This window comes from Mastigoproctus giganteus, chromosome 1 (assembly GCF_048544385.1).
Source record: "Mastigoproctus giganteus isolate SK-2022 chromosome 1, ASM4854438v1, whole genome shotgun sequence".
Lineage (NCBI taxonomy): Eukaryota > Metazoa > Arthropoda > Arachnida > Uropygi > Thelyphonidae > Mastigoproctus > Mastigoproctus giganteus.
Genome location: NC_143575.1, coordinates 216,574,574 through 216,599,864, shown reverse-complemented (window position 1 = coordinate 216,599,864; position 25,291 = coordinate 216,574,574). Strand labels below are relative to the sequence as shown.

Here is a 25,291-nt window from a genome sequence, read left to right as displayed (position 1 = left end):
TCATAAAAATAAAAAATAAAAAAATTTCAAAATCTCCTCTTCATTCATATTTTTTAAGCTTCGTAAACTTGTTACTCCGTATCTCACTTGTACGTATCGTATTAGTTGCAAAATGTGGGTACCATGTTCTTTGTTATTGATTTCTTATCTTTTTTATTTTAAATTTTATATAAAAAAAAAACAGTGAACAGAAATATCAGTTAGCTAGTGTATAGATATTACAGTAGTATGTATTAATTAAGCTATATTACAGTAGTATGTATTAATAAATGTAAATTTATTTTTATTTTGCTAACCTGTGGAAAATATTCTTCCAGTTTTCATGTATCATTTAATTTTTTTAATTGGCAAGGTAATAAAGTTAAATTTGTGCTTTATAGCATTAGCATTAGTAGAGGCATTTGATGCAAGAAAGCAAGCTTATGCAGCATCACCAAAAAAAAAAAATAAATAAATAAATAAAAAACAACCACTTCCACTTCACCCCTCTGTTCATTTGAAATACCTGTCCAGCTGAGCCTTAAACTTATTTAGGCTATCAACTTCCACGACAAGGGATGGAAGTCTATTCCACCAACCAACCACCCGCTGGCTAAAGGCAAATTTCCTCATGTCTATCCTACATCCGTCTTTTCTCAATTTGAATTTATGCCCTCTCAGGTGATTATTCTGAGCAAGAGGAAGAATCCCATCAGCATTGAGCATGCTCAAACCATTCAAGGCGTTATACACCTCGCTGGTGCCTAGTCTCCAGACACTGTAATTTGCAAAACTTAAGCCTTTCTTCATAAGAGCACCCCTTTGTTCCATTCACTAATCTTGTTGCCCTTCTCTGTACTCGTTCCAACATCTCTACATCCTTCTTGAAATGAGGCCTCCAGACCTGTATACACTACTCTAGGTGTGGTCTGACCATTGCCTTATACAATGGAATAATCACCTCCTTATCCCTGCTAGAAAAATTCCTATATATCATCGACAATACACCATGAGCTACTCTTGCAGCCCATCTGCACTGCTCAGAAAACTTCATATCTGCCTGCACAACCACCCCCAGGTCCCTTTCATTCTCTACCACTGTCAGTGTAGTACCACAGAGTTGATACTTTGCTCTGGGGTTGCTGTTTCCCATATGTAGTACTTTACATTTGTCAATGTTAAACTTCATTTGCCACCTCTCAGCCCATCTGCTCAACTTTTCTAGATCCTGTGGCAGCAGTGCACTGTCATTAGTATCTTTAACAACCCTGACAACCTTCATATCATCTGCAAACTTGGACATTAAGCTTGATATACCATCATCGATATCATTTATAAATACAGAAAACAATAATGGACCCAATACTGAACCCTGAGGGACTCCACTAATAACATTAGTCCACGATGAGCAGTGTCCATTGATTACCATTCTCTGTCTTCTCTCCCTCAACCACCCCCTTATCCATAGCAGCAATTTGCCTCCAATGCCACACTGCTCCAATTTGTGCAGCAGTCTTCCATGTGCAACAGTATCAAAAGCCTTTCTAAGATCCAAGTATATAATATCAAAGTTATTCCCTGCATCCAGTTCTTTTGTGACTGCATCATAGTATCCAATCAAATTGGTCAGGCAAGACTTCCCCTTAACAAAACCATGCTGTGTCTGAGCTATAACTGAATTCTTGTCTAGATGATCCTGGAGTGCTTCTTTAACCAGTGCCTCCATTAATTTTCCAGGAACAGAAGTTAAACTAACAGGTCTATAATTACTTGTGTCGCCCTTTGATCCTCCTTTGTGAATTGGGGTCACATTTGCACATCTCCAGTCCATGGGTACTTCCCCTGAGTCCAAGGAAGCTCTCATAATTATGACTAAGGGTTTGCTTACTTCCTTTGCTGCCTCCTTTAATATAACTGGATAGATCCCATCCACCCCAGGTGCCTTTCTTGTATTTATCTTCAACAATTTCTCCTCCACTTTACTCTCAGTTATTACAAGATTCTCTACCTTACTGCCAGAGTTGAATACACCTCTGGCATTCCCCTCACTGAATAACTCCTCGTGTGAATGTTGATGCAAAATATTCATTTAATTTGTTAGCTACCTGAGCAGGATCATCAACAGTTGACTCATCGATATCAAGTGGAACAATCGGATTCATCCCCTTCCTGCTAGAGTTTATATAAGTAAAGAACTCTTTGCTGTTTTTCTTTGCATCCCTTGCAAAGATTTCTCTAATCTGCCTTCGCCTGCCTAATGTCCTTTGTAACTTGGTTACAGATCAACTTGTATCTATCATAGGCTTCTGTGTCATGTGTTAATTTGTATGTATCCCATGCATTTTTTCTTCTCTGCCATATGTCTCATTAGTTCATCTGACATCCCCTTAGGCCTAAACCTTGAACAATATTTCTTAGTTGGTATGTAAAGCCTAGTAGCTTCCAAGATAAGTTCTTTGAATGCTTCCCATTTTGAATTTGCTGTTGGTAACATCATCAGTTGGTCCCACTGTATAGAATTTAAATACTGTCTCAGTCCATTGTAGTCGCCTTTACGAAAGCAATAACCCTTCCCTTTACCCCTAATGGTAACTACCTCTGAGTAAATCCCACTTCAGCACACTGTGATCACTGCCACCTAGTGGTTCATTTACCTGCAGATTGTTAATGCATGAAGAATCACTACTGATAATCAAATCAAGAGTATTACTCCCTCTAGTTGCCTCCCGAACATGCTGATGTAGAAAACAATCATTCAATAAATCCACAAAAGCCTTGCTAGTGTGTGAGTGACCAGCCCCCAAATTCCAGTCAATATCTGGGAAATTAAAATCCCCCATTATATGACTCTCTGATTTGCTGGCCCACTCTATTTCCCCTTACAGTTTCTTATTATACTCATCAGAATCATTAGGCCTATAGCACACTCTTACTCTCAATTTTAATCTCCCAATGCTTATGTCACACCAAACTGACTCGACACTGCACTGTCCAGCAATGTCGACTGGCTTCACTTCCTTGGATTTTATGTATTTCTTAACTAATAGCATAACCCCTCCTCCCTTCCTACCCTGTCTATCTTTTCTGTAGACGTTGTACTCCCCAAATTCCAGTTCTGCATTCCTTATATCTGTGTGACACCACGTCTCTGAAATCCCCACAATATCTGCCTTTGATGTTTTGAGCAATATCTCAAATTCATCAAATTTATTTACTAAACTCCTAGCATTGGTGTACATGCAAGTATACATGCACCTGTTCTTTTTCTTAGCTACCCTAACACAACCCATGTGTTTACTTGTACCGCAATGGCTCCCAGCAGTCTCTGAAATACCATGCGTCTTATTTTCCAGGCTGCGGCTCATTCCAATAGAAGCAGTGCAAGAATCACTTTCACCTCTGCCAGTGGCTACTGTTAATCTATTAGTCCTTGTATCCCCCAAATCTAGCAGTTTTCCAACCCACCTAACACTGCCTCGATAGCATCAGCAAACATTCTTGCACCCTTTCTATTTAAATGTATCCTATCCCTGTAGAAGCAGTCTCTCCTGTTAACAAGTACAGACCAGGCTGAAAAAAATTCTACCCCTTGAGCCTTGCACAATCCTTCCAGAGCCGAATTGATCGACAGGGCTCTCGTCATATACTCCCTCCTATCGTGTCTGGGCAGAATTGCAGACACTCTCAAATTCAACCCTAATTCACGGCTTTTTTTCAACAGTGACCTGTACTTGTTAAGTAATTCCGCCGGTCTCCTACTCTTAATATTATTAGTGCCAACGTGTACAACTATATCACCTTTTGTGCCCTTAAAAGATGATATCTGCTCTACAACGTCATCAACCTTTACCCCTGGCAGACATACCCTGGTCTTGTTCCGCCTATCCTTTTTACAACGCATGTTTCCCCGTTTCCCTGACAATAGTCACCAACAACTACTAGTTCCTTTGGGACCAGTGCATTCTGCCTTGGGGGCTGCCGCTGTGTTGCGCGATGACCAAGTGCAAGCTCTGGCATTGGTGTGGGCAGCTGAGAGCTTGATGGCCCCCTCACTTTTAATCCTTTGAGGGCATCCACCCTGTCCTTCAAGCTCTCATATAGGCCCATAACAATGCTGAGTTGTCGCCTGATTTCCTTACACTCCTTGCATCGTGCACACACAAAGACATCCCCCATGGCAGTATCATGTCCCGTACCTGACTGCTCCACAAACATTAAGCAAGTAGTGCATTTTAATAGGCTGTGATTCAGAGGGCAACTGTCCCCCTCAGATCTCCCCTGAGCCACAGCACTCCCATTAGCTTGAGCCTTTTGCTTTGCTGCTCTGGTCAGAGTCATGATTTCGATTTAATTTCAATAAAATTTCAATTTCAGTACAAAATTAAAACCCTAAACTTATATCTCAACACAGTTATAACGCTATATTTATGTTTCAGTATCGAGTGTTATCTACGAAATCCCTTTATATAACTTCTGTATCAAGTTAAATATTAATTATTTATTTTTTACTAATTATTTATGTTACGTAACCCAAGTCGTTATATGTATAGTTAAAAGTACAATTTAATTGACAATGAAGTTCAACAAGATTAATTATCTGATTAATTGACAATATTATGTACTATACTATACTATATTAAGCTTATGCTATCTATTTCGAGATATTTTCTATCGCGTAACAATGGCGGCTATTTACGAACGGTAAACATGTGGATTTGATACCCTTTCCGATACTAAGTAATACCTACAAAATCTCTATCTAAGTTACGTAAATAAGAATATAAAACTACTCTAGAAAATAAGTTAATATGGCAATTTAAGCTAATAAAACAGAAAATAAATCAGAAAAAACTTCTCTGTTCCAGGAGTGGCAGAAATGAACGTCCGCACAGGCTACTCATGTTCTATCTTTACTTTTATAGCCTGCACATAATATTCCTCCTATTTTTGTTTATTAGAATCACTTTTTAATAGAATTAAAATTCAATTTGAAAACTTGATCACAATGACTGGTGCTTACTACAATCGTATAGTTAAATGGCTGTCCATTGTAAAGTGATTTGATCGTAGAGTGAACCGATCATAAAGCGAGGATCCACTGTATTTCTGGAACTCGTGTACTAATACCAATTTTAATGCCCTTAATGTATGCTACTGGACTTAGGACTCAGAATTCCTAAAATATGGTTCTTTCAGAACGTTTTGTTAGTTATTGAATAAAAGAGTCAGAACGATCTAAATTGGAGAGAAGGAATGTTCCATCTGATAGAATAATGGTTTCTTCAGAGGAACTAAAATCAAAATCAGGAGAAATACTTCCAATCATGATAGCGTCACATAGTTGCCTAAGGAAACTACTCTGAAAAACAAATAACTGGCATGTTCCAATTTAACTTATAAAATTCCTCAAACTTTCCACTTTCTCATAAGTGCTCCAAATGTTTTAACCATTCTTGCTGAAAGAGCATCTATTTTTGAGCAATCAATTATTACTGTATTTAAATCATAGAATGTGCTTTGATACACTGACTTAATTGGTGTGTTATTTCATCGTGTTTATTCTTAATCTCTGCATGGTGATAATGTGTACAAATGTGAACAAGTTGATTCCTGTTGCCATGTATACAGCTGTGCCGAGAAGTTCTAATCAGTCAAATAACCAATTCAAATCGCATGATAGATTTTCACACTGCTTTGGCATCCCACTGATATTGTGACTTTGAAATTTTAAAATGTGCTGTTATTTACTTGCAAAGGACAACTTTTGAAGGCTACATTTGGAGAAATTTTTTTTATTGTTATTCACATTTGAGTAACCTCATTTTTATATCAAAGCACTATTTTATTATCATTTAATGTTAAAAATTATTTATTTTTATTTTATTTATTTTTTTCTTTTTAGGGAGCTACTGCTGAAGTTGAAATAGTAAAAGGAACTGAAGTAAAAGTAACTACAGATGACAGCTATAAGGAAAAGTGCTCTGCAGAAGTGCTCTATGTGGATTATGAGAATATAACCAAAGTTATGGTACCAGGAAATAGGATTTTTATAGATGATGGACTTATATCACTTGTTGTAAAAGAAGTTGGTATGTCTACTATCTGTGTATTTTTATGGAAAATTCAAAAATAACCTATAAAGTAAACAGTAGTTCATTCTTATGTAAAATATTGAACTTATTCTCAAATATGTGTGAGAGGGTATTGAAAAGTATGTAACTTCACCATGAAGCAGCAAACTCTCACTAGTGGTTGTGTATTACTTTTCAGTATAATTTCCTGGACACACAAACACACACTCTCTTGTTTGAGCAATGCTGCAACAGAGTTTTCCCACTCCTGTAGGTGCCTCCGTAGCCAGGTGGGCAGGAGCAGCAGTACATAGCACACGCTTCTTGATTAGACTGGGGTTCGAGCCCATGACCACCAAATACAGAGGATGTGGAAAGGTCAGGGAATGACCACCACATATCTCTGGAGCAATATGGCTTTAGTTGCTAATGCTCTTAAAAATAAAAACCAAACCACTCCTGTAGAATGATTTGTTAAGGCCTGAAAAAATGCTTCCCTGGCTTGGCATGATTTTCAGTGCTGATATTCATATCTGATTAATGCATAAAAATTGCTTCCACAACTATTGTAACCTCTTCATTTGTTTTGAATTTGTGTCCAGCTAATTGAAATCTAAGTTTGGGAAACAAAAGGAAGTCTGACACTGTCAGATCTGGTGAATAAGGTGCATTCAAGTCATTGTGATTGCTGATGTGATGTGTAAGTGAAAGCATTGTCTTGGTGAAATGAGACCTTTTGTCAACATTATTTTTCTTTTAGATGTGATTGCATCACATAATTGTTTACATATAGTTATACTCCTGTTTCAGTTTGACCTGGAATATTATACCTTTGGAATCCCAAAAGCTTTGGAGCTTTCACCTTTCCAACATATTGAACTGTTTTTGCCTCTGGAGCTATTGAACTAAGGCTTCTGCTATTTGAACTGGTGCTGTGACTGAGGTTGATAGTTATGAATCTGTCATCCTATGGTACAAATCTTGTCAAAAAAATTTCTGAATCTACTTCTTAATGCATCTGTGATTTTGACGAAGCGTTGCATCAACTACATTTTTGATCAGGTGTCAGATAACCCGATAAATCCAGTTCCTTTGTCAGAATGTTTTGCACCCATTCATATGAGATGTGTATAGCCGGCACTATTTTGTGGTACAATATCATGTACTATATTAATGTTTTCTTGGAAATTAGACATTGTAATATTGGAGCAGACACACTGCAAAGTATGTGGCATATAAATATTATAATGGATTTCTTTTGGCACTATACCCTTCTTTTGCAGGTATCTTACGACAGCACAGTATTCAAATTTACCCATTATTGGGGTTTGTGGAGAATAAAAAAAAAAATAAATAAAAAAAGAGCTCAAGCAAAACATGTTATCAACCTATATTTTTGCTTTTGTTTGTATGGAGTGATCAAGAAGTCATGCAAACCAAAGTTTAGCTGAATAGATTCATGAAAATACTGTAATTGCCTGTTGTCCAACAGATGTCATGCAAACCAAAGTTTAGCTGAATAGATTCATGAAAATACTGTAATTGCCTGTTGTCCAACAGATGACATCAGAGAGATGTTTTTAAGCATACATTTACCAATGGTAGTGTCATGTGTCTAGGTCAACACCATTAGTTCTTTATTTACAGTGCGAGCAAGATAAAATTTTTCCAGCCACAGCATTCATAATTGAACAGTATTTTGAAACTTGTTTATATATATACGGGTGTCAAAATAGTTTAATAGGAAATAGCCAGTTATTGGATGCTGCAGTTCCTCATAAGATGATGATAGGACTCGTGGGGCCATTATTGTAAATGTGGAACTGTTTACAACAGGGTTTGACTGATACTAAATTGGATGTGGTAATGGAAAGGTTGCAGCACTCTTCTTTGAAAAGTCACAGTGCAATGAGGATTATCATACTGAAGCACACCTTTTTTTTTTTATATATATGAAAACTCCAAATATGAAAACTATTAGAACTCATAGTACTTAGTACTGTGCTTGGCTTGAAGCTTGAAAAGACAAGACACTTGTTGACATCAGACTTGAATTTCTGTAGATTGTAATTTTCAGGAAATACAAGTGAAGAAGGTTGTTCCAGAAAACGAAAGTTGAAGAGATAAATAAGGAAGAAGGAAAGTTAGTTCTGCGAGTTTGAAGTTGGACAGTAAATGGATGCTGACTGGTTGCAGCACGTGTTCAGACTGGTTTGGAAAAGAGATTGGGAATTATAGATGCCACTTGGAAGTATCTGTAGAAAAGGCATGCAGCAGAAACAATGTCAGTGAGACAGGTCATTAATTAACCTGATTGCCCTCTTTTGAATGTAGTCTAGAAGCTTGAAGTTTTTGGGTTGTCACCACAGATGTGAGAACAATATTCCATGGTGATAGATTTTGCAAGGTGTGAAACAGTTACACCTCCATCCATATAATATTTACTTGGTCCAGAAGCTGAAGAAGCCAGATCAAGAAAAACCCTTACTGTACCACAGTGGTTTTGGGCATTCATTGAGAAATGTGAAATGGATAAGCTTTATACAGTTTTGTTCATTGTGAATCTTGGTTCCACCTCATTGGGTGGGCGCCTCCGTAGCCAGGTGGGCAGGAGCAGTAGTGTGTAGCACACGCTTCTTGATCAGACCGGGGTTCAAGCCCATGACCACCAAATACGGAGGATGCGGAAAGGTCAGGAAATGACCACCGCATATCCCCGGAGCAATATGGCCTTAGTTGCCAATGCTCCAAATAACAACAACAACCTCATTGGGTGTGTGAATAGTTAAAACACTTAGGATTTGGTCCACTGAAATCCCATATGCATTCCATGAAAAGCCATTGCAACTCTTAAAAAGTTGGAGTATGGTGTTGGTATGCTGTCAGCCACACGGTGGGCCTCATTTTCTTTGAGGCTACAGTGAATGGTTTTGCCTATTGAAATATCACAACAGTTAATTTCTCTCCTCAAAGTGGATGAACACAATTTTTTTTTTTTTTTTTTTTTTTTCCTTTTCATCAGGGCAGTGTGACATGCCATGTGTCTGCTGAAACCAAGTCCTTTAGATGAGGTTACTTTGGTAATCATCTAATTTCCAGAAGACTGTTCCTCCTAGATTTCAAGACTTATCACCTTTGGATCCTTGTCTCTGTGAGTATCTGAAAGGAGTGGCCCTACAAGAATAACCATCCTCCCCCACACATACACACACACACACAAGACGAGCTGAAGACCAACATTGCAACAGTAATTGAAAACAGTCTTCTGGGGGGGGGGGTCATCTTTAAACACAAGGGAATATGTGCATGCATTCATGAAAAAGGCAGCCATTTTTGCCATATGTCATAATAACATTGTTATTCTGCTAGTAAGGTAGGATGATGTACTATCCTTTGACTGCTTATGTGTACTTCTGCTGTAAGTGTTATTCCATGAATAAAGCTATTTATTCTGGTTTGTATTACTTCTTGAATATATGTATATGGATGTAGTTAATGTATGTTTAAATCATGAACTAAGATATGAATGGTGTAACATTAATCATATGAGGAGAACCAGAAAAATTGACTATCTGACTATGAAAACTTTCTCAAAAGTTTGCAGGAAACATGAACCAGAAGATTTTAGCATTAAATCAGCTCACACACCAACCATAAGAATAAGTATTTACTGTAACTAAAATATTTACAAATTAAAATAAAATAAATTTGTAAATATTTTAGTTACAGTAAATACTTATTCTTATGGTTGGTGTGTGAGCTGATTTAATGCTAAAATATGAATTTGCCCAACCTCAGAGGCCTTTTTCAGGATGAACCTGAAGATGATGAAGCACAGAACAATCATTAAACTCTTCTCTAGTAAAGGCAGATCTTCCAAGTAAATTCATTAGGGGCTGCTTAATGCATCTGGCCAAGATGCATATTGAAGTTCTTGAGCAAGGAATTTGAATTGAGAAAAGAGTTACTTGAAGATGATCCAAAGACAGAATTGGATTCAGACATTATCAACAGAAATATGTGATAAATTAAAGTTATGGTGATAAAAGATAGATAACTAAAGTTTGCACAAGTCTTTTAATTCAGCATATTAGAACTAAGTGTTTATGCACACTTTTTAGATAAACTACGAATGTCAAAGACTTGTTCTCATTTTATCCTGAAAATACTCTCTTCAGAAAGAGATACTGGCAATAATTTCACAGGATATTTTAAACATTGTTAAAGAAGACAAAGTTTTATGTTTAGATTACTGACTGGAGATAAGCCTGGATCTGTCATTGGAATCCTGACACCTAAGCAAGAACTACAGTGGTTAAAAGAAAAAGGGTTGTTTGCTACAAAGAAGTTCAGCAATCAACAGTCTGCTGAAAACATGGTATTTTTCTGGAATTCAGTACGTCACCCATAAGACTGCAGTTCTCTGGTGATATTTGTTTCCATATGATCCGTAAGAATGGTCAACCTGGAAAGCTCTTGCATGGTTTTTCTTTTCCTTCACAGTGACTGTTGATTCATAAGTTGCATGTTATAGTTGCTTCTTTGAAGGACTGTTTATTCAGTAACTTTACTTCAATTCACTCTAATACTCAGATATGGCTCCCAGTGATCTTTTTTTTTTTTCTTTAAAAAGCATTGCATTGCAAGGACCCCTTCGTTCCCCTCACCAATCTGGTTGCCCTTCTCTGTACTCGTTCTAGAAACTCTATATCCTTCCTGAAACGAGGCCTTCAGACCTGTATGCAGTAATTATGGCTTGACCTGACCATTGCCTTATACAAAGGGATAATCATCCCCTCCCTTTTCTCTACTAGCAAAATTCCTCTATGTCATTGACAATACTCCATGAACTGCTCTGGTAGCCTGTCTGCATTGCTCAGAAAACTTCATATCTGCTGCACAATTATCCCCAGATCTTTTTCATTTTCTACCACCCTAAGTGTAGTACGACAGTTGGTACGTTACTCTGGGGTCACTTCTACCCACGTGCAGTACTTTGCATTTGTCAATGTTAAACGTCAGTTGCCACTTCTCAGCCCATCTGTCCAAATTTTCTAGATCCTGTTGCAGTAGCACACTGCCATTACTATCATTAACAACCCTGCCAACTTTTGTATCATCTGAAAACATTGACATTAAGCTTGATATACCTTCATCAATATCATTGATAAATATACAAAAAAACAGTAGGTCCAACCTGTGGGACTATACTAATAACATTAGTCCATGAAAAGCAGTGTCTATTGATTACCACTCTGTCTTCTCCCACTCAACCACCTTTTTATCCATTGTACCAACTTATCCTTAATACCATTCTGCTCCAATTTGTACGGTAGTCTTCCATGCAAAACAGTGTAAAAAGCTTTCCTGAAATCCAAGTATATGATATTAGCATTAGTAGAAGCATTTGATGCAAGAAAGCAAGCTTATGCAGCATCAGCCAAAAAAAAAAAAAACCCACTTCCACTTCACCCCTCTGTTCGTTCAAAATACCTGTCCAGCTGAGCCTTAAACTTATTTAGGCTATCAACCTCCACCACAAGGGATGGCAGTCTGTTCCACCAACCAACCACCCGCTGGCTAAAGGCAAATTTCCGCACGTCTATCCTACATCTGTCTTTCCTCAATTTGAATTTATGCCCTCTCAGGTGATTTTTCTGAGCTAGAGGAAGAATCCCATCAGCATTGAGCATGCTTAAACCATTCAAGGCTTTATACACCTCTATCAGATCACCTCGCTGGTGCCTAGTCTCCAGACACTGTAATTTGCAAAACTTAAGCCTTTCTTCGTAAGAGCACCCCTTTGTTCCATTCACTAATCTTGTTGCCCTTCTCTGTACTCGTTCCAGCAGCTCTACATCCTTCTTGAAATGAGGCCTCCAGACCTGTATACAGTACTCTAGGTGTGGCCTGACCATTGCCTTATACAATGGAATTGTATAATAAAAAAAATAATCACCTCCTTATCCCTGCTGGAAAAATTCCTGTATATCATTGACAATACTCCATGAGCTACTCTTGCAGCCCGTCTGCACTGCTCAGAGAACTTCATATCTGCCTGCACAATCACCCCCAAGTCCCTTTCATTCTCTACCACTGTCAGTGTAGTACCACAGAGTTGATACGTTGCTCTGGGGTTGCTTTTTCCCATGTGTAGTACTTTACATTTGTCAATGTTAAACTTCATTTGCCACCTCTCAGCCCATCTGCTCAACCTTTCCAGATCCTGTTGCAGCAGCATAGTGTCAGTAGTGTCCTTGACAACCCTGCCAACCTTTGTATCATCTGCAAACTTGGACATTAAGCTTGATATACCATCATCAATATCATTTATAAATACAGAAAACAATAATGGACCCAACACTGAGCCCTGAGGGACTCCACTAATAACATTAGTCCACGATGAGCAGTGTCCATTGATTATCAAAATTATTTTTTGCATCCAGTTCCTTTGTGACCACATCATAGTATCTAATCATATTTGTCAGACAAGACTTTCCCTTAACAAACCCATGCTGTGTCTAAATTATTACTGCAGTATCGTCTAGATGATCCTGCAATGCATCTTTGCTGACCAGGCTAGCCGGGTGGTAAAGTGCCTGCCTGGCAACCCAAAGGTCATGGGTTCGAATCCTGCTTTGGGCTTGGATATTACAATGGTGCCATACTCTCCGGTTGGACCTCACGGCCACGATACACGAAGGAAGCAGGAAAAAACTGGTTCCTTCGTGTATTGCTCACATCGTACGATTTTAAAAAAAAAAAAAAAAAAAAAAAGCATCTTTAACCAGTGATTCCATTATTTTTCCCAGAACAGAAGTTAAGCTAACTGGTCTGTAATTACACTTGTCATCCTTAGATCCCCTTTGTGAATTGGGGATACATTTGAACATTTCCAGTCCATGGGGACTTCCCCGGAGTCCAAGGATGCTCTCATAATTATGGCTAATGGTTTGCTTACTTCCTTTGCTGCCTCCTTTAATATAACTGGATAGATCCCATCCACCTCAGTGCCCTTCTTATGTTTAACTTCAATAATTTCTCCTTCACTTTTCTCTCAATTATTACAAAGTCATTGAGCAACCTGTTACAGGTTGATAAACTTCTTGTATCTTCCTCCCTTAATAACGCTTCATGTGTGAATGTAGATGCAAAATACTCATTCAGATTATCAGCTATATGGACTGTTGATTATCATCAACAGTCGAACCATCGATATCAAGTGGACCAATCTAATACATACCCTTCCTTCTAGAGTTTATATAAGTAAAGAAGTCCTTGCTGTTTTTCCTAGCATCCTTTGACAAAGATTTTTCATAATTTGCCTTTGCTTGCCTAACCTCCTTTGTGACTTGATTACAGACTAGCTTATATCTGCCATAGGCTTCTGCGTCACCTGATAATTTATATGCATCCCATGCATTTTTCTTCTGTCATGAGTCTCATTAGTTCATCTATTTAGGCCTAAACCCTTAAACAATATTTCTTAATCGGTGTGAAAAGCCTAGTAGCTTCCACGATTAGTTCCTTGAATGCTTCACACTTAGAATTTGCTGTTGGTAACATCATCAGTTGGTCCCACTGTACAGAATTTAAAAACTGTCTGAGACCACTGTAGTCACCTCTGTGGAAGCAAAAACCCTTCCCTTTACCCCTTATGGTTATTATATCTTTAAATAAATCCCAAATCATCATAGTACACTATGATCACTGCCATCTCGTGGTTCCTTTATCTGCAAATTCTTTATACACAACTAATCACTGCTGATAACCAGATCAAGAGTATTATCTTCTCTGGTTGCTGCTTGAACATGCTGCTGCAGAAAACAATCATCCAATAAATCCACAAAAGCCATGTTAATGTGCAAGTGACCAACTCACTGAAAGGGTGACTGTATGTAGTTACTTATTAGAAGTTAAACAAAATAAATACACTGTTACACCATGTATCTTAAGATGATTTAAGGTGTTATTGTTGGTACAGAATCAGACAGATTAATCTGTTCCTGTATCAGCAACCCAACTCTGTTGAATCCTAAAGATAGGGTTCAACAGAGCCTTGAAATGTAGCCAACTGTGTTAAATGTTGATTGATGTGATAACACTTTAGTAAGCAACCTAAAACATACTCACATGGTGTAACATTTACACTGTTATGCCATGTGAGTTTAAAGTTTTGTTTAACTTCTCATCATTAATTAGGAAAGGTCAGATTTTGTTTTAAGGTGAAATAAACCATAGATTTGAGATTATTTAATTAGGGTTAGCAGAGCAGTCAAACTGCTAGATCTGATCTATAACATAATGCCTTTTTATAATTTTGCTGTTGTTCTAGCAGAAGCTTAATATTTAAAATTCTCTCTTGTAGGATCAGATTCTATAGTTTGTGAAGTTGAAAATGGAGGGATGCTTGGCAGCAAGAAAGGTGTAAACCTTCCTGGTGTAGAAGTTGATTTGCCTGCTGTATCTGACAAAGATAAAGAAGATCTTCTCTTTGGTGTGGCTGAGAAGGTAATAATCAGAAGAGAAAAATAAAATGCAACTATTCTTATAATATTAGCTCACAATTATGTCTGAAAACATATTTTTAGTTATTTCTTTTATTTGAATATCACTCTTAAATACTCCACTTTTATTTTTGTACTAATTGCCTTTAATACTGGAATAAGTATATAGTAAAACTGCACCACAGTAAACATGACTAAAGCATACTCATTTCTAGCTTTTTAATATTACAGGTCTACATCAATAATTGTGTGTGTAAACCTGAAGTCAAAATTGAATTGAAGCATTCTACATTGCCATCCCAAGGATCATTCATTTTCCTTCTTATTACTGAGAACTTATTAATACCTGCTCAACCTTAGTGATCAGATGATAACTACCTTATTCAGCCTAATGTTAATGGTCATTACTAAACACCCAGAAGGGGTTTTACTTATGGAAGGTCTGTTCTGCTGTATATCCCTCCTAGATTAAAACCTTTCATTTTTTGGAAAATTGGAAAGGAATTGGTAAAGTATAGCTAAATTTCAAAATAACTGATAAAAGAATCCTTGCAGGCATGTACCCAGTTAGTTATTCCAGATTTTTCAGTCCACACAGGATGCAAATTACTCCATGAACATGCTTGTTCAGATGAAATACACAATAAAGACCACATGAACTGCCACACTGTCGAAAATAGTTATTGTATTCTCTTTCCCCCCTTCCCAATTAACCAAATAATTAATCTAATATAAGAATTGTATTATATTAGATTAATCATATACTAAATCATAGAGTTGGTTTTTGGGTTCTTTGTAGGTGATAACTGCATACTGCCTTAAATTTTTTTGCACTACTTATTAGTATAGGCAGCTAAGAAACAATTTTTGATCCAATATAGTGAAAATTAATTTATTTAAAATAAACAAAATAAATAAGTATATTAAGTTATTCAAAACATTCACTATTGCATTTCTGTCATAATTTGATTTTTAGAGGGGTGCTAGAATCATGAATGCTTTAGAGGTAAAACTGTTAATTTACCGAACATTTTCAAGTAAAATGCAATCGTCAGTTTTCTATGAAATGCAAGAAGTTGCACACCCACTGTTAAACTGTAGAGTTGGCTAATTAGCAGTTCACTCTGAAAAAGTAAATCCCCCCTTCTCCAGCTTTCGGGAAAAAGGAACAGTGAGTTACTTTTGTGGTAGGGTAGTTTTTTGTTGTTATTAATGAACATGTAATTAAGATAAAAAGAGCAATAAAGCTCAGTATGTCCTAAGTTTATTATTATAAACTATAAAAGTAAACCTCATACCTTTTAGGTAGTAACAGAGTTCTCTCAACACTCACATTAGAAGGATTATATGATTATATAATTATACAAATAAATGTCCCATATTTAATATTAAATAAAATCAATTACAAAAATTTACATCCGAGTTATATAAATAAATACTTATTAAAAGATTATCATGCATTCAATTCACATCCCCAACATAATGCATCAGAAGAAGTCGACAGCCATCAACACCCCCCAAAAACCAAACCAATACCGCATGCCAACATGAGAACTGAAAACAATTGTCAAATTTATCCTTAAGGAACATAAGTTAAAATATAAAGTTGCCTAAACTTCTTATAAGGAACTAAACTTATTCGGATACACTCTGTGCTCACAAGAAGTAGTGTTTTTTGCAAATGCTACCCATCCTTCTTTTATACTTAAACCTATCGACTACCTGTTATGAGATTATTTTACTAAACCAATGTGTGAATTACCGTTCACAAATGCACGTGAAAGTCCACGAGTCCGAAATAGTATAAGTCTACGAACATGTAATGAATTTGCGTTTAATCTTATTTCAAGGATGATATAGTAAATAAGGTTTTGGATTTATTAAATAAGATACATATCAGACTTAATTTTACTTTAGAAATGGAAAAGCCACAGAAAAAAGCTATAAACTTCCTAAATTTTACTTTAACTAGAATTAATGAGAATGTACATTTTAAAATTTATAGGAAACCGACAAATACTGCTAAACTCTTACACTGTTCTAGCTATCATCCGTTCACATATAAACGGTGTATTATTTTGAATCAGTTCTATAACGCATATAAATATATCTCTACTCAGGAGTTATTACTAGATGAACTTGCGAAAAGTATTTTAAATAGGGGTTACACATTTGGTTCCATCAAGAAGATAAGACAACAAGCAAAACATAAACTAGAGACTGGTATAATGAATAATAGATCTGAACAGAAATATTTTATTAAAGTTCCATATATACATATTAAATTACTTGTTTGTACAGTATTGGTACAAACAATTAACTTAGTTTCCTTAAGGTAAACTCCATGTTGTTTTGAAGCGTAGAGCAGGCACTCTGTTTCAACCACGGATTCACACAATGTAGTTTACAATATTACTTGTGGCAGAATGTAATTCTGCGTATATTTGTTTGACACAGAATTATCTTTCAATGAGGATACAACATGCGTCGTCAGTTAGGGCAAAAAAGACGCGTACCTCGGAACTTGCTATCAACAATAGCCATGTTTTTCTTTTTAATGAAGCAAAAGTTTTAAATACGCAACATAAATATATTAAATTATTGATTGCTGAAACTCTTGAAATGAGGTTAAATGCAAATTCCATAAATGTTTGTAGGCCTTATGCGATTTCGGACTCGTGGACTTTGACGTGCATTTGTGAATGGTAATTCACATGTTGGTTTAGTAAAAATAATCTCATAACAGGTAGTCAATAGGTTTAAGTATAAAAGAAGGGTGGGTATTATTTGCAAAAAACACTTTACTTCTTGTGCGCACGGAGTGTATCTGAATAAGTTTGGTCCCTTATAAGAAGTTTAGACAATTTTATATTTCAGATATTTTAACTTATGTTCCTTAAGGATAAATTCGGCAATTGTTTTCAGTTCTCATGTTGGCATTCAAATGTAATTCTGCGAATATTGGTTCGACACAGAATTATCTTTCAATGAGGATACAACAACATGCGTCATCAGTTAGGGCAAAAAATACGCGTGCCTCGGAACTTGCAATCAATGATAGCCATGTTTTTCTTTTTAATGAAGCGAAATGGCTGTCGAATTCTCCTGACTTTTCCTGATGCATCATGTTGGGGATGAGAATTGAATGCATGAGAATCTTTTAATAAGTATTTATTTATATAATTTTAATGTAATTTTCGTAATTGATTTTATTTAATATTAAATATGGGACATTTATTTGTATAATTATATAATCACATAATCCTAACGTTGAGTGTTGAGAGAATTCTGTTCCTACATAAAGGTATGAGGTTTACTTTTATAGTTTATAATTAATGAACATGTAGAAGTATGCTTATGAATTTTCCCAGTTAAAGATTGAACTTTAAACCAATCATTGCTCAATATTTGTGAATTATTATAATGATAAATTTTTTTTTTTTTTTGGGTGAAATAAACTTTAATCTGCAGCACAAAACTTGTGATGTAGTGATTGTCTCTTGACACAATCAGTGTAGGAAGCAATGCTGAAAAATAGTTGATACTGTTCGGTCATAAAGGCTTTGTTGTTTTGCATGGGAACATCTTTGCTTTATGATTGAACAAAATTCAGGTGGCAGAGGCAGGCGCCTGGAATTAAGTTAGAGGAAATCTTATTTTATTATTCTATATTTTCTATATTTAAATGTGCTATCTGTATTAATACCTTAACTAGAATTGATAGCTAAATTGGCAAGGTGACAAATAATTCCTTAATTTTTTTGCTGGCAGATGCCCAACACTATGTATAAAGGTTCAACTCTTTTCCAGTTTGAAAACAACTTTTCAAGTCACAAGCCTTTATACTTAAATAATATAACTCATGGTTACATGAATATTGGAGTTCTTTTTAACAAAATCCATCATTCTAAAAATACTTTCCTTTTTTAAAATAATTCAATTCAAAAATTAAAATTAGTGTTTCTGAAGTATCAGTTATAGGTTTTGATCTGATATTTTTATTGGCATTTGCAACAGAGAAAACATCATAAAGAATTATCTGTCAAATGTTCTCCCAGGTCCTTCAAATGTTCTCTGATCTCTAGTGGTATTCAGGGCTGCCGCAAGTGGGTAGGCAAGGTAAGCACTGCCTACCGGTGGCCTCCATAGCCAAGTGGTCAGGAGTGGGAGTGCAGTAGCGCACACTCCTTAAGCAGACCGGGGTTCAAGTCCCTGACTGCTCAATACGGTCGATCTGCCAACCCGCACTGGACCAGCGTGGCAGATTATGGCCGATTTCCCTCAACATGAATTGTTGAAGAGGCTTCCATCATGCAGTGGGTTGATAATGGCTGCAGTTAACCTTTTTTTTTTAATGGCAGCAGTTCAAGAGGGCGCTGAAAATTTTTTTTTTTTTTTTTATATATTGTTTTCTGACTGGTTAGTGCTTATCAGTATTCAACATTTAGGATGGCAATTTTTTTTTGCTTACTGGCAGCACATAGGAACACAGTGCTACTGGTGGTATTAATGAAAACTATATACATTTAAATTTACAAGCCAGACGGTCGCATCACTCCCCTCTGACTTGTGCCACACGAACCTGAATTTTACGTTTTTATATTTTAATTTTTTTTTTTTTTTGTGAGGGGAATCCCCACACCCCCTTCCAATAATCAAAAGATGTACAAAAATTATATTATTTTATTATCTAAAATCAAATTAATAACAAAACCATCATTTATATTTTTGATTATAAACAACATTTCTTGTCCAATTTTTTTGTGTATTATTTTTTGATTTGTTTTCCATTAATACAAAGATTTTTAGCTGTCTTCACTTTGCTTAAAGCAACATACAATTGTCCATGTGAAAAACATGGTGATGTTACATCAACATCAACCTTAAATAATGTTTGACCTTGACTTTTTCACAGGAAACTGTGAAGTTAATTCCCCTTCGTTTATTCATTATAATGAATACATATGAATCTGTGGAATATATGCTTTTGATCCAGCTCTGTCACCTGTGACGTGTTCACAAACCAAACATTTCTTCCTTATTTCTACTACACGTTATCATTTTTTATATCTGAGTTTCTTAAAACCATAACAATTGTGTTTACTTTTAATAGTAATTTATGCGGAGGTAAACCTGAAGGCTCCAGAGAATAGTGTTTTTGGTGTTACAGAGTTATGTTCTTCAGCATTACAACTATCTGGCATAATTTGGTCTGATGAATAAACTATTTTCGATTCTCCTGGAATCTTAATTTCAGATAATTTTTTCATTCAGCGAACAGTATTATTTGTTGCGACTAAAATTGCACATTGAAACTTTTCTTCCAAAGGAGTTTCAATACTTCCAAAAACATCATGTATTAAATTTCCTTAACTGTGAATATTTTCAGGAATTTTCGTCTTTTACCACTTTATTTTATATGATTTTTTTTTTCTTTTTTATTAACAATTAGTTTCAGTAGAGCTATCAACAATTTGTGATTCATTTTTTTTTTTTGCTCTTTCCTTTCTTAATTGTGAAGTCTTTAACTTATTATAATCACTTTGTTTTCTTCGATATCAGTACTGTTCAAGATTTTTTTTGTTCTCAGCATTTCTGATACGATCTTTCTTTTTTTTATTACTGCCATTATTAACAGCATTGCTAATAACTGTAGAAACTTTTGAAAAAATTAAATCGTTGCCTTGAGACATGTAGAATTCTAAAATTAAAAATGCTAAAAATTAAACCCACAATTAACAACGGCTGAACTGTCAACATTGTGTGACGTCATAACGCTATCAAACACTATTGGGTAATGAGTCATCACTGTGGTATATGCAGCTTAATTTTAGAGTGATGTACCTAGGCGTAGTCTCTGAGACAGACCTGTCAATCACTTTGTTGTAGAATGATGCAATAGCAGTTAGCCCTGCCTTGTGGAAAGCAAAAAATGTGCACATGAAAAAGCACTATTTTCCAAAATATTCTTTTATATATAGATCAGCTATTCATCTCTAATTTTTTTTTTTTTTTTTACTAGTCCACAGTAATTTCTGGAAACCAACATAAAACTCAAACAAGGATAACATACCAGTAGTAAAATGAATGAACAGCAAGCCAATGTGAAATTCTGTGTTCTACATGAACATAAGAACTTTAAAAAAAAAAAAAAATCTCTAAATATTAATAACTGATGTGACTATTGGTATAATATCTGCTTTGTCCTTGAAGACAGATAAATCAGTCAGAAAGCTTGCACAGGTCTTGTGTATTAGTTTATCGAGACGCAAAAAACATTTTGAATGAACATTTAGGAATGTCACAATAATTTGACAGTAAATTAAAATGCAAGTAAATGTTACTTGCATTTCAATTTTCTGTCTTATTGTCTAGGAGACATTTTGTTCTCTCTCTCTCTCTCTAGTGATAGCAACAAGCTTGGGCTTATACTCATTTTAGAGATACTTATCCATGAGTTGATCTAATATTACTATTGAATAACATTAAAATGGCGAATCTGCTGTTATTAAAAATGCAGTGGCACTGTTGTGAATGAGTTTCAGAGCTGCTGGCTCCCCATAAGACAAAAGATGGTCTCATTTAATAAACTTGACCCAAATAATGGATAATATGTCTAAACTAAATGAACAGCCAAGCAGCATGTGGAAGAAAAACTTCTGATTGGAAATCTAACAATAATTACTTGAATATTGAATCCCTAATACTGAATGGGTGTTGGCCTATTGCAGTAATTAAGTAAAGAAATGGGGTCATATTTTAAATTATTTCAACATCCTACATTGACATTGAAATATAACCCTATTCCAATAATTAGTTAATTACTAGGAGTGGCATATTTGTTCATTGGATTCCTTACTCCTGAACAAAGGCAGGTTAGAGTTAAAATCTGTTTGCCCAGAAATATCAAGAATATTATTTTTTTATTTTTAACATAATTATTTTTTATTTCGAGTAGATTCATTTCTGGATCCAGCACTATGATTTTGAATTAAAACAAACTTCACAGTAGTATAGCACATCTCCACCTCCAAAGAAGGTGGTAGGGTCTGTGAAGTCTGCTGGCAATGTGTTTAATCATAATTTTTTTATTTTATTTTTTTTGTTATAGTATATAACAGAGCTACGATGCTCAATGCGTTCTACATTGATATCAATATTATCCAAAGGAACGAAAGTGTTCTATGTATCATATCGAGAGAAATTTCTCTTATTCTTCTACAAAAATTTTTTTTTATGAAAGGCATTATTTACACTTTTCTGTAGAAATAAATGTACCTACCATGTCTGGACACTATTATAGTGAAGCTCAGCAGAATTAAATCAGAAATTGGTATGTTTTCAAAGCAAAAACCCCCTGATTTGAAAACCTCTCAATGGCTACTGCATAAAGACTGAAAGAGTATACACACATTCTCATGTAGAGGAAACACTACATGAATTAAGCATAAAAACTGTTCTCTATCCTCTCTGTAGGCCATATCTTGCCCCTTGTTTTTTTTTTTTTTTATTTCCTAAGCTCAAGATTAAATAAAAATGGTTTAGTGGAGTGGGATTTCTTAGCTTGCAACTATTTTGAGGAGCAGTTGCACCATAGCAGAAGAACCATGCTGCTGTGCTTCCCTGAGTTGAGTTTAGCTTCTGCTTATTTATTTATCTCTTAAATTTTTTTTATTTTTATCTTTAAATTTTTGCTTGTATGCCAGTAGCATTTGTTACCTCTTCAGCATTACTGATGGCTGTTTGCAACTATCCCTTCAAAGTGGTGTAATAGTTTAATTTTACAAATCAGTAGCAAAATACTAAGTAAGTCAATATTTGAAAGTATACTGGTAAAAGTCATATGGCTATATTTGAATAGGAAATGCATATGTTGTTAGTGAAATTTATATTTAATTTTAAGTCCAAGGGGACTTAAAATTAAATTTTGTTGCAAGAGATTTTTTCTCAAAATCCCCTACTTTTCTCCTTACAATTATCTGATCTTCAGGTTTTTAAAAGTCAGTAGTTGACATGTGATTTTATCAGATGGTTATTGTTGCAATCATGTAGCATAAAAAAGTTTTTCATATTTATTCCACTTAAATTTTTACTTTGAGCCTATTTCATCTTTATTAGCTGTTAAAATGAAAAAAATAAAATAACATAAGATTCCTTGATAAATGTAAAATGTTGATTGAAAGTGCTGCAAAAAAGTGATGTGTTGATAGAAAAATATTGAACTACTTTTTTCATATACTTAACTGATATTTTTCTTATCTTGATATTTACAGGTTGATATGGTATTTGCATCATTTATCAGAAACTCAAGTGGTGTTAAAATTATACGTGGCATTCTTGATAAAAGTATTAAAATCATATCCAAAATAGAGAACCACGAAGGAGTCAAAAAGTAAGTATGATTTATGCACAGAAATTTTTACGAAATTTGTGAAAAAACATTTTCTCGACCTCTGAGGTTTGTTAAGGAAGTAGTTACATCGTCACCTTGTGACGATGTAGCTACTTCCTCATCAAAAGACATCAAATTTCAGTGCATTCTCTTTGTTTCTAGAGATGTGTCTAATGTAGTATGTAAAATTGCTACTCCCAAAAATGATCGGTGCTCAGATTTGTGCCCCATAGGAGGTTTCCATTTATGGGAATAATCAAAAACATGTTGATTGCAGAATTTTCAGAATTCTTCCTGGGAGATTTGTTATTAGACTATAAGCAATACAAACAATGTCATTTTTGGATAGACATTTTACATAATATTTTTTATTTAAAAAAGGTTACATTTTGATGTTCAGTGATTATTTTATTTAATCCAAAATTTATCCTTGAATCCACAAACACTTATATTCCACTGGAGAAATAATACATAAGAACAATGCCAAAATGGATGAGATGCTGATAAGCTTAATCAAACAAAAGAAAAGAGTGTGGGTTAGTTACAGACTATTGCAAGACTGATTCATGTACCAATTAAATAAAGAAAATAAATAAATATTAAGCTATCGTTAGAGGCAGTAAAATGCACATCTTCCACATGATGCTCAGTACATAAAAGATAATTCATATAAAAATAAAAATCAAATTAATACATAAGCCAGTAGCATGGCAAAACTGTAGAGCGAAAGTTAACATAAAAATTAAATCAATAGAGAGGGGCAAAGTAAAGGTAGCAAGACAAACTGTAGCTGAAAATCCCCAAATAATTTAGAGTTCAATTAAATCCAATTAATAATAAATCCATTTTAAATTTAAAATAATGCCAATTATATAATAATTTAGCGGCACCCCCCTTGTAAGGTACCAGTTCCGAGAGACGTGAAATAACACCAAAACTGGACTAAAACGAACTACTAAAATAAAACAAAGTAACAAAATAATAGACTGACCATTATGCTCCATATCCACGGAGGACCACAAGGTCAATAATGGTCATGAAATCGCTGCATTTAAATCGCTAGACAAATTGTTGCAAAGTTGAACCTATCAAAGGACCAAACCACACCTTCATCATCCAATTGATCCACAAATGCAGAGGATTTGCATAGCGGTGGTCCTTATGCAGCGAGAAATAAACTATAGAACAGACAGCACTCCAGAGGAGAGCCATACCACTGACAATAATGTAAGCTTATATAGACAGAAAAAGAAGAAATATAGATTGCAGCACAGGCACTGTTTTTGCATGTCAACCCACTACTACCACATGAGTTATATTTGAATAATGGCTTAAAAAGTTAGAATGCAATAACATGAAATAAGAAAATAAATAATTCGCATCTCTCAGGAGTGCCGCTCTCGAGAGATGTGAATAAGAAAATAAGAGATGAAATAAAAGGTGATATAGTTGTACACGTTGGCACTAATAATATTAAGAGTAGGAGACCGGCAGAATTACTTAACAAGTAGAGGTCACTGTTGAACAAAAGCCGAGAATTAGGGTTGAATTTGAAAGTGTCTGCAATTCTGCCCAGACACGATAGGAGGGAGTATATGATGAGAGCCTTGTCGATCAACTCGGCCCTGGAAAGATTGTGCAAGGCTCAAGGGGTAGAATTTTTTTCAGCCTGGACTGTACTTGTTAACAGGAGAGATTGCTTCTACAGGGATGGGATACACTTAAATAGAAAGGGTGCAAGAATATTTGCTGATACTATCGAGGCAGTGTTAGGTGGGTCCGAAAACTGCTAGCTTGGGGGAGACAAAGACCAATAGATTGACAGTAGCCACTGGCAGAGGTGAAAGAGATTCTTGCACTGCTTCTATTAGAATGAGCAGAAGCCTGAAAAACAAGATGCATGGTATTTCAGAGACCGCTGGGAGCCATTGCGGTACAAGTAAACACATGGGTTGTGTTAGGGTAGCTAAGAATAGAAACAGGTGCAGGTATACTTGCGTGTACACCAATGCTAGGAGTTTAGTAAATAAATTTGATGAATTTGAGGTATTGCTCAAAACATCAAAGGCAGATATTGTTGGGATATCAGAGACGTGGTGTCACACAGATATAAGGGATGCAGAACTGCAATTTGGGGAGTACAACGTCTACAGAAAGGATAGACAGGATAGGAAGGGGGGAGGAGTTATGCTATTAGTTAAGAAACACATAAAAACCAAGGAAGTGAAGCCAGTCGACATCGCTGGACAGTGCAGTGTTGAGGCAGTTTGGTGTCACATAAGCATTGGGAGATCAAAATTGAGAGTAGGAGTGTGCTATAGGCCTAATGACACTGATGAGTA

At 35.5% G+C, this 25,291-nt stretch overlaps 1 protein-coding gene across 1 annotated transcript in view; it reads left to right on the top strand.

Annotated features, from left to right (window-relative positions):
* LOC150091523 (pyruvate kinase PKM-like) overlaps positions 1 to 25,291 on the top strand; it is a 182,660-nt gene that overhangs the window by 87,350 nt on the left and 70,019 nt on the right. Inside the window, exons 5-7 of the mRNA XM_090376074.1 lie at positions 5,882 to 6,068; positions 14,419 to 14,561; positions 22,831 to 22,949. Of these exons, the coding sequence (XP_090232200.1) occupies positions 5,882 to 6,068; positions 14,419 to 14,561; positions 22,831 to 22,949 (449 nt within the window). The remainder of the gene's footprint in view (positions 1 to 5,881; positions 6,069 to 14,418; positions 14,562 to 22,830; positions 22,950 to 25,291) is intronic.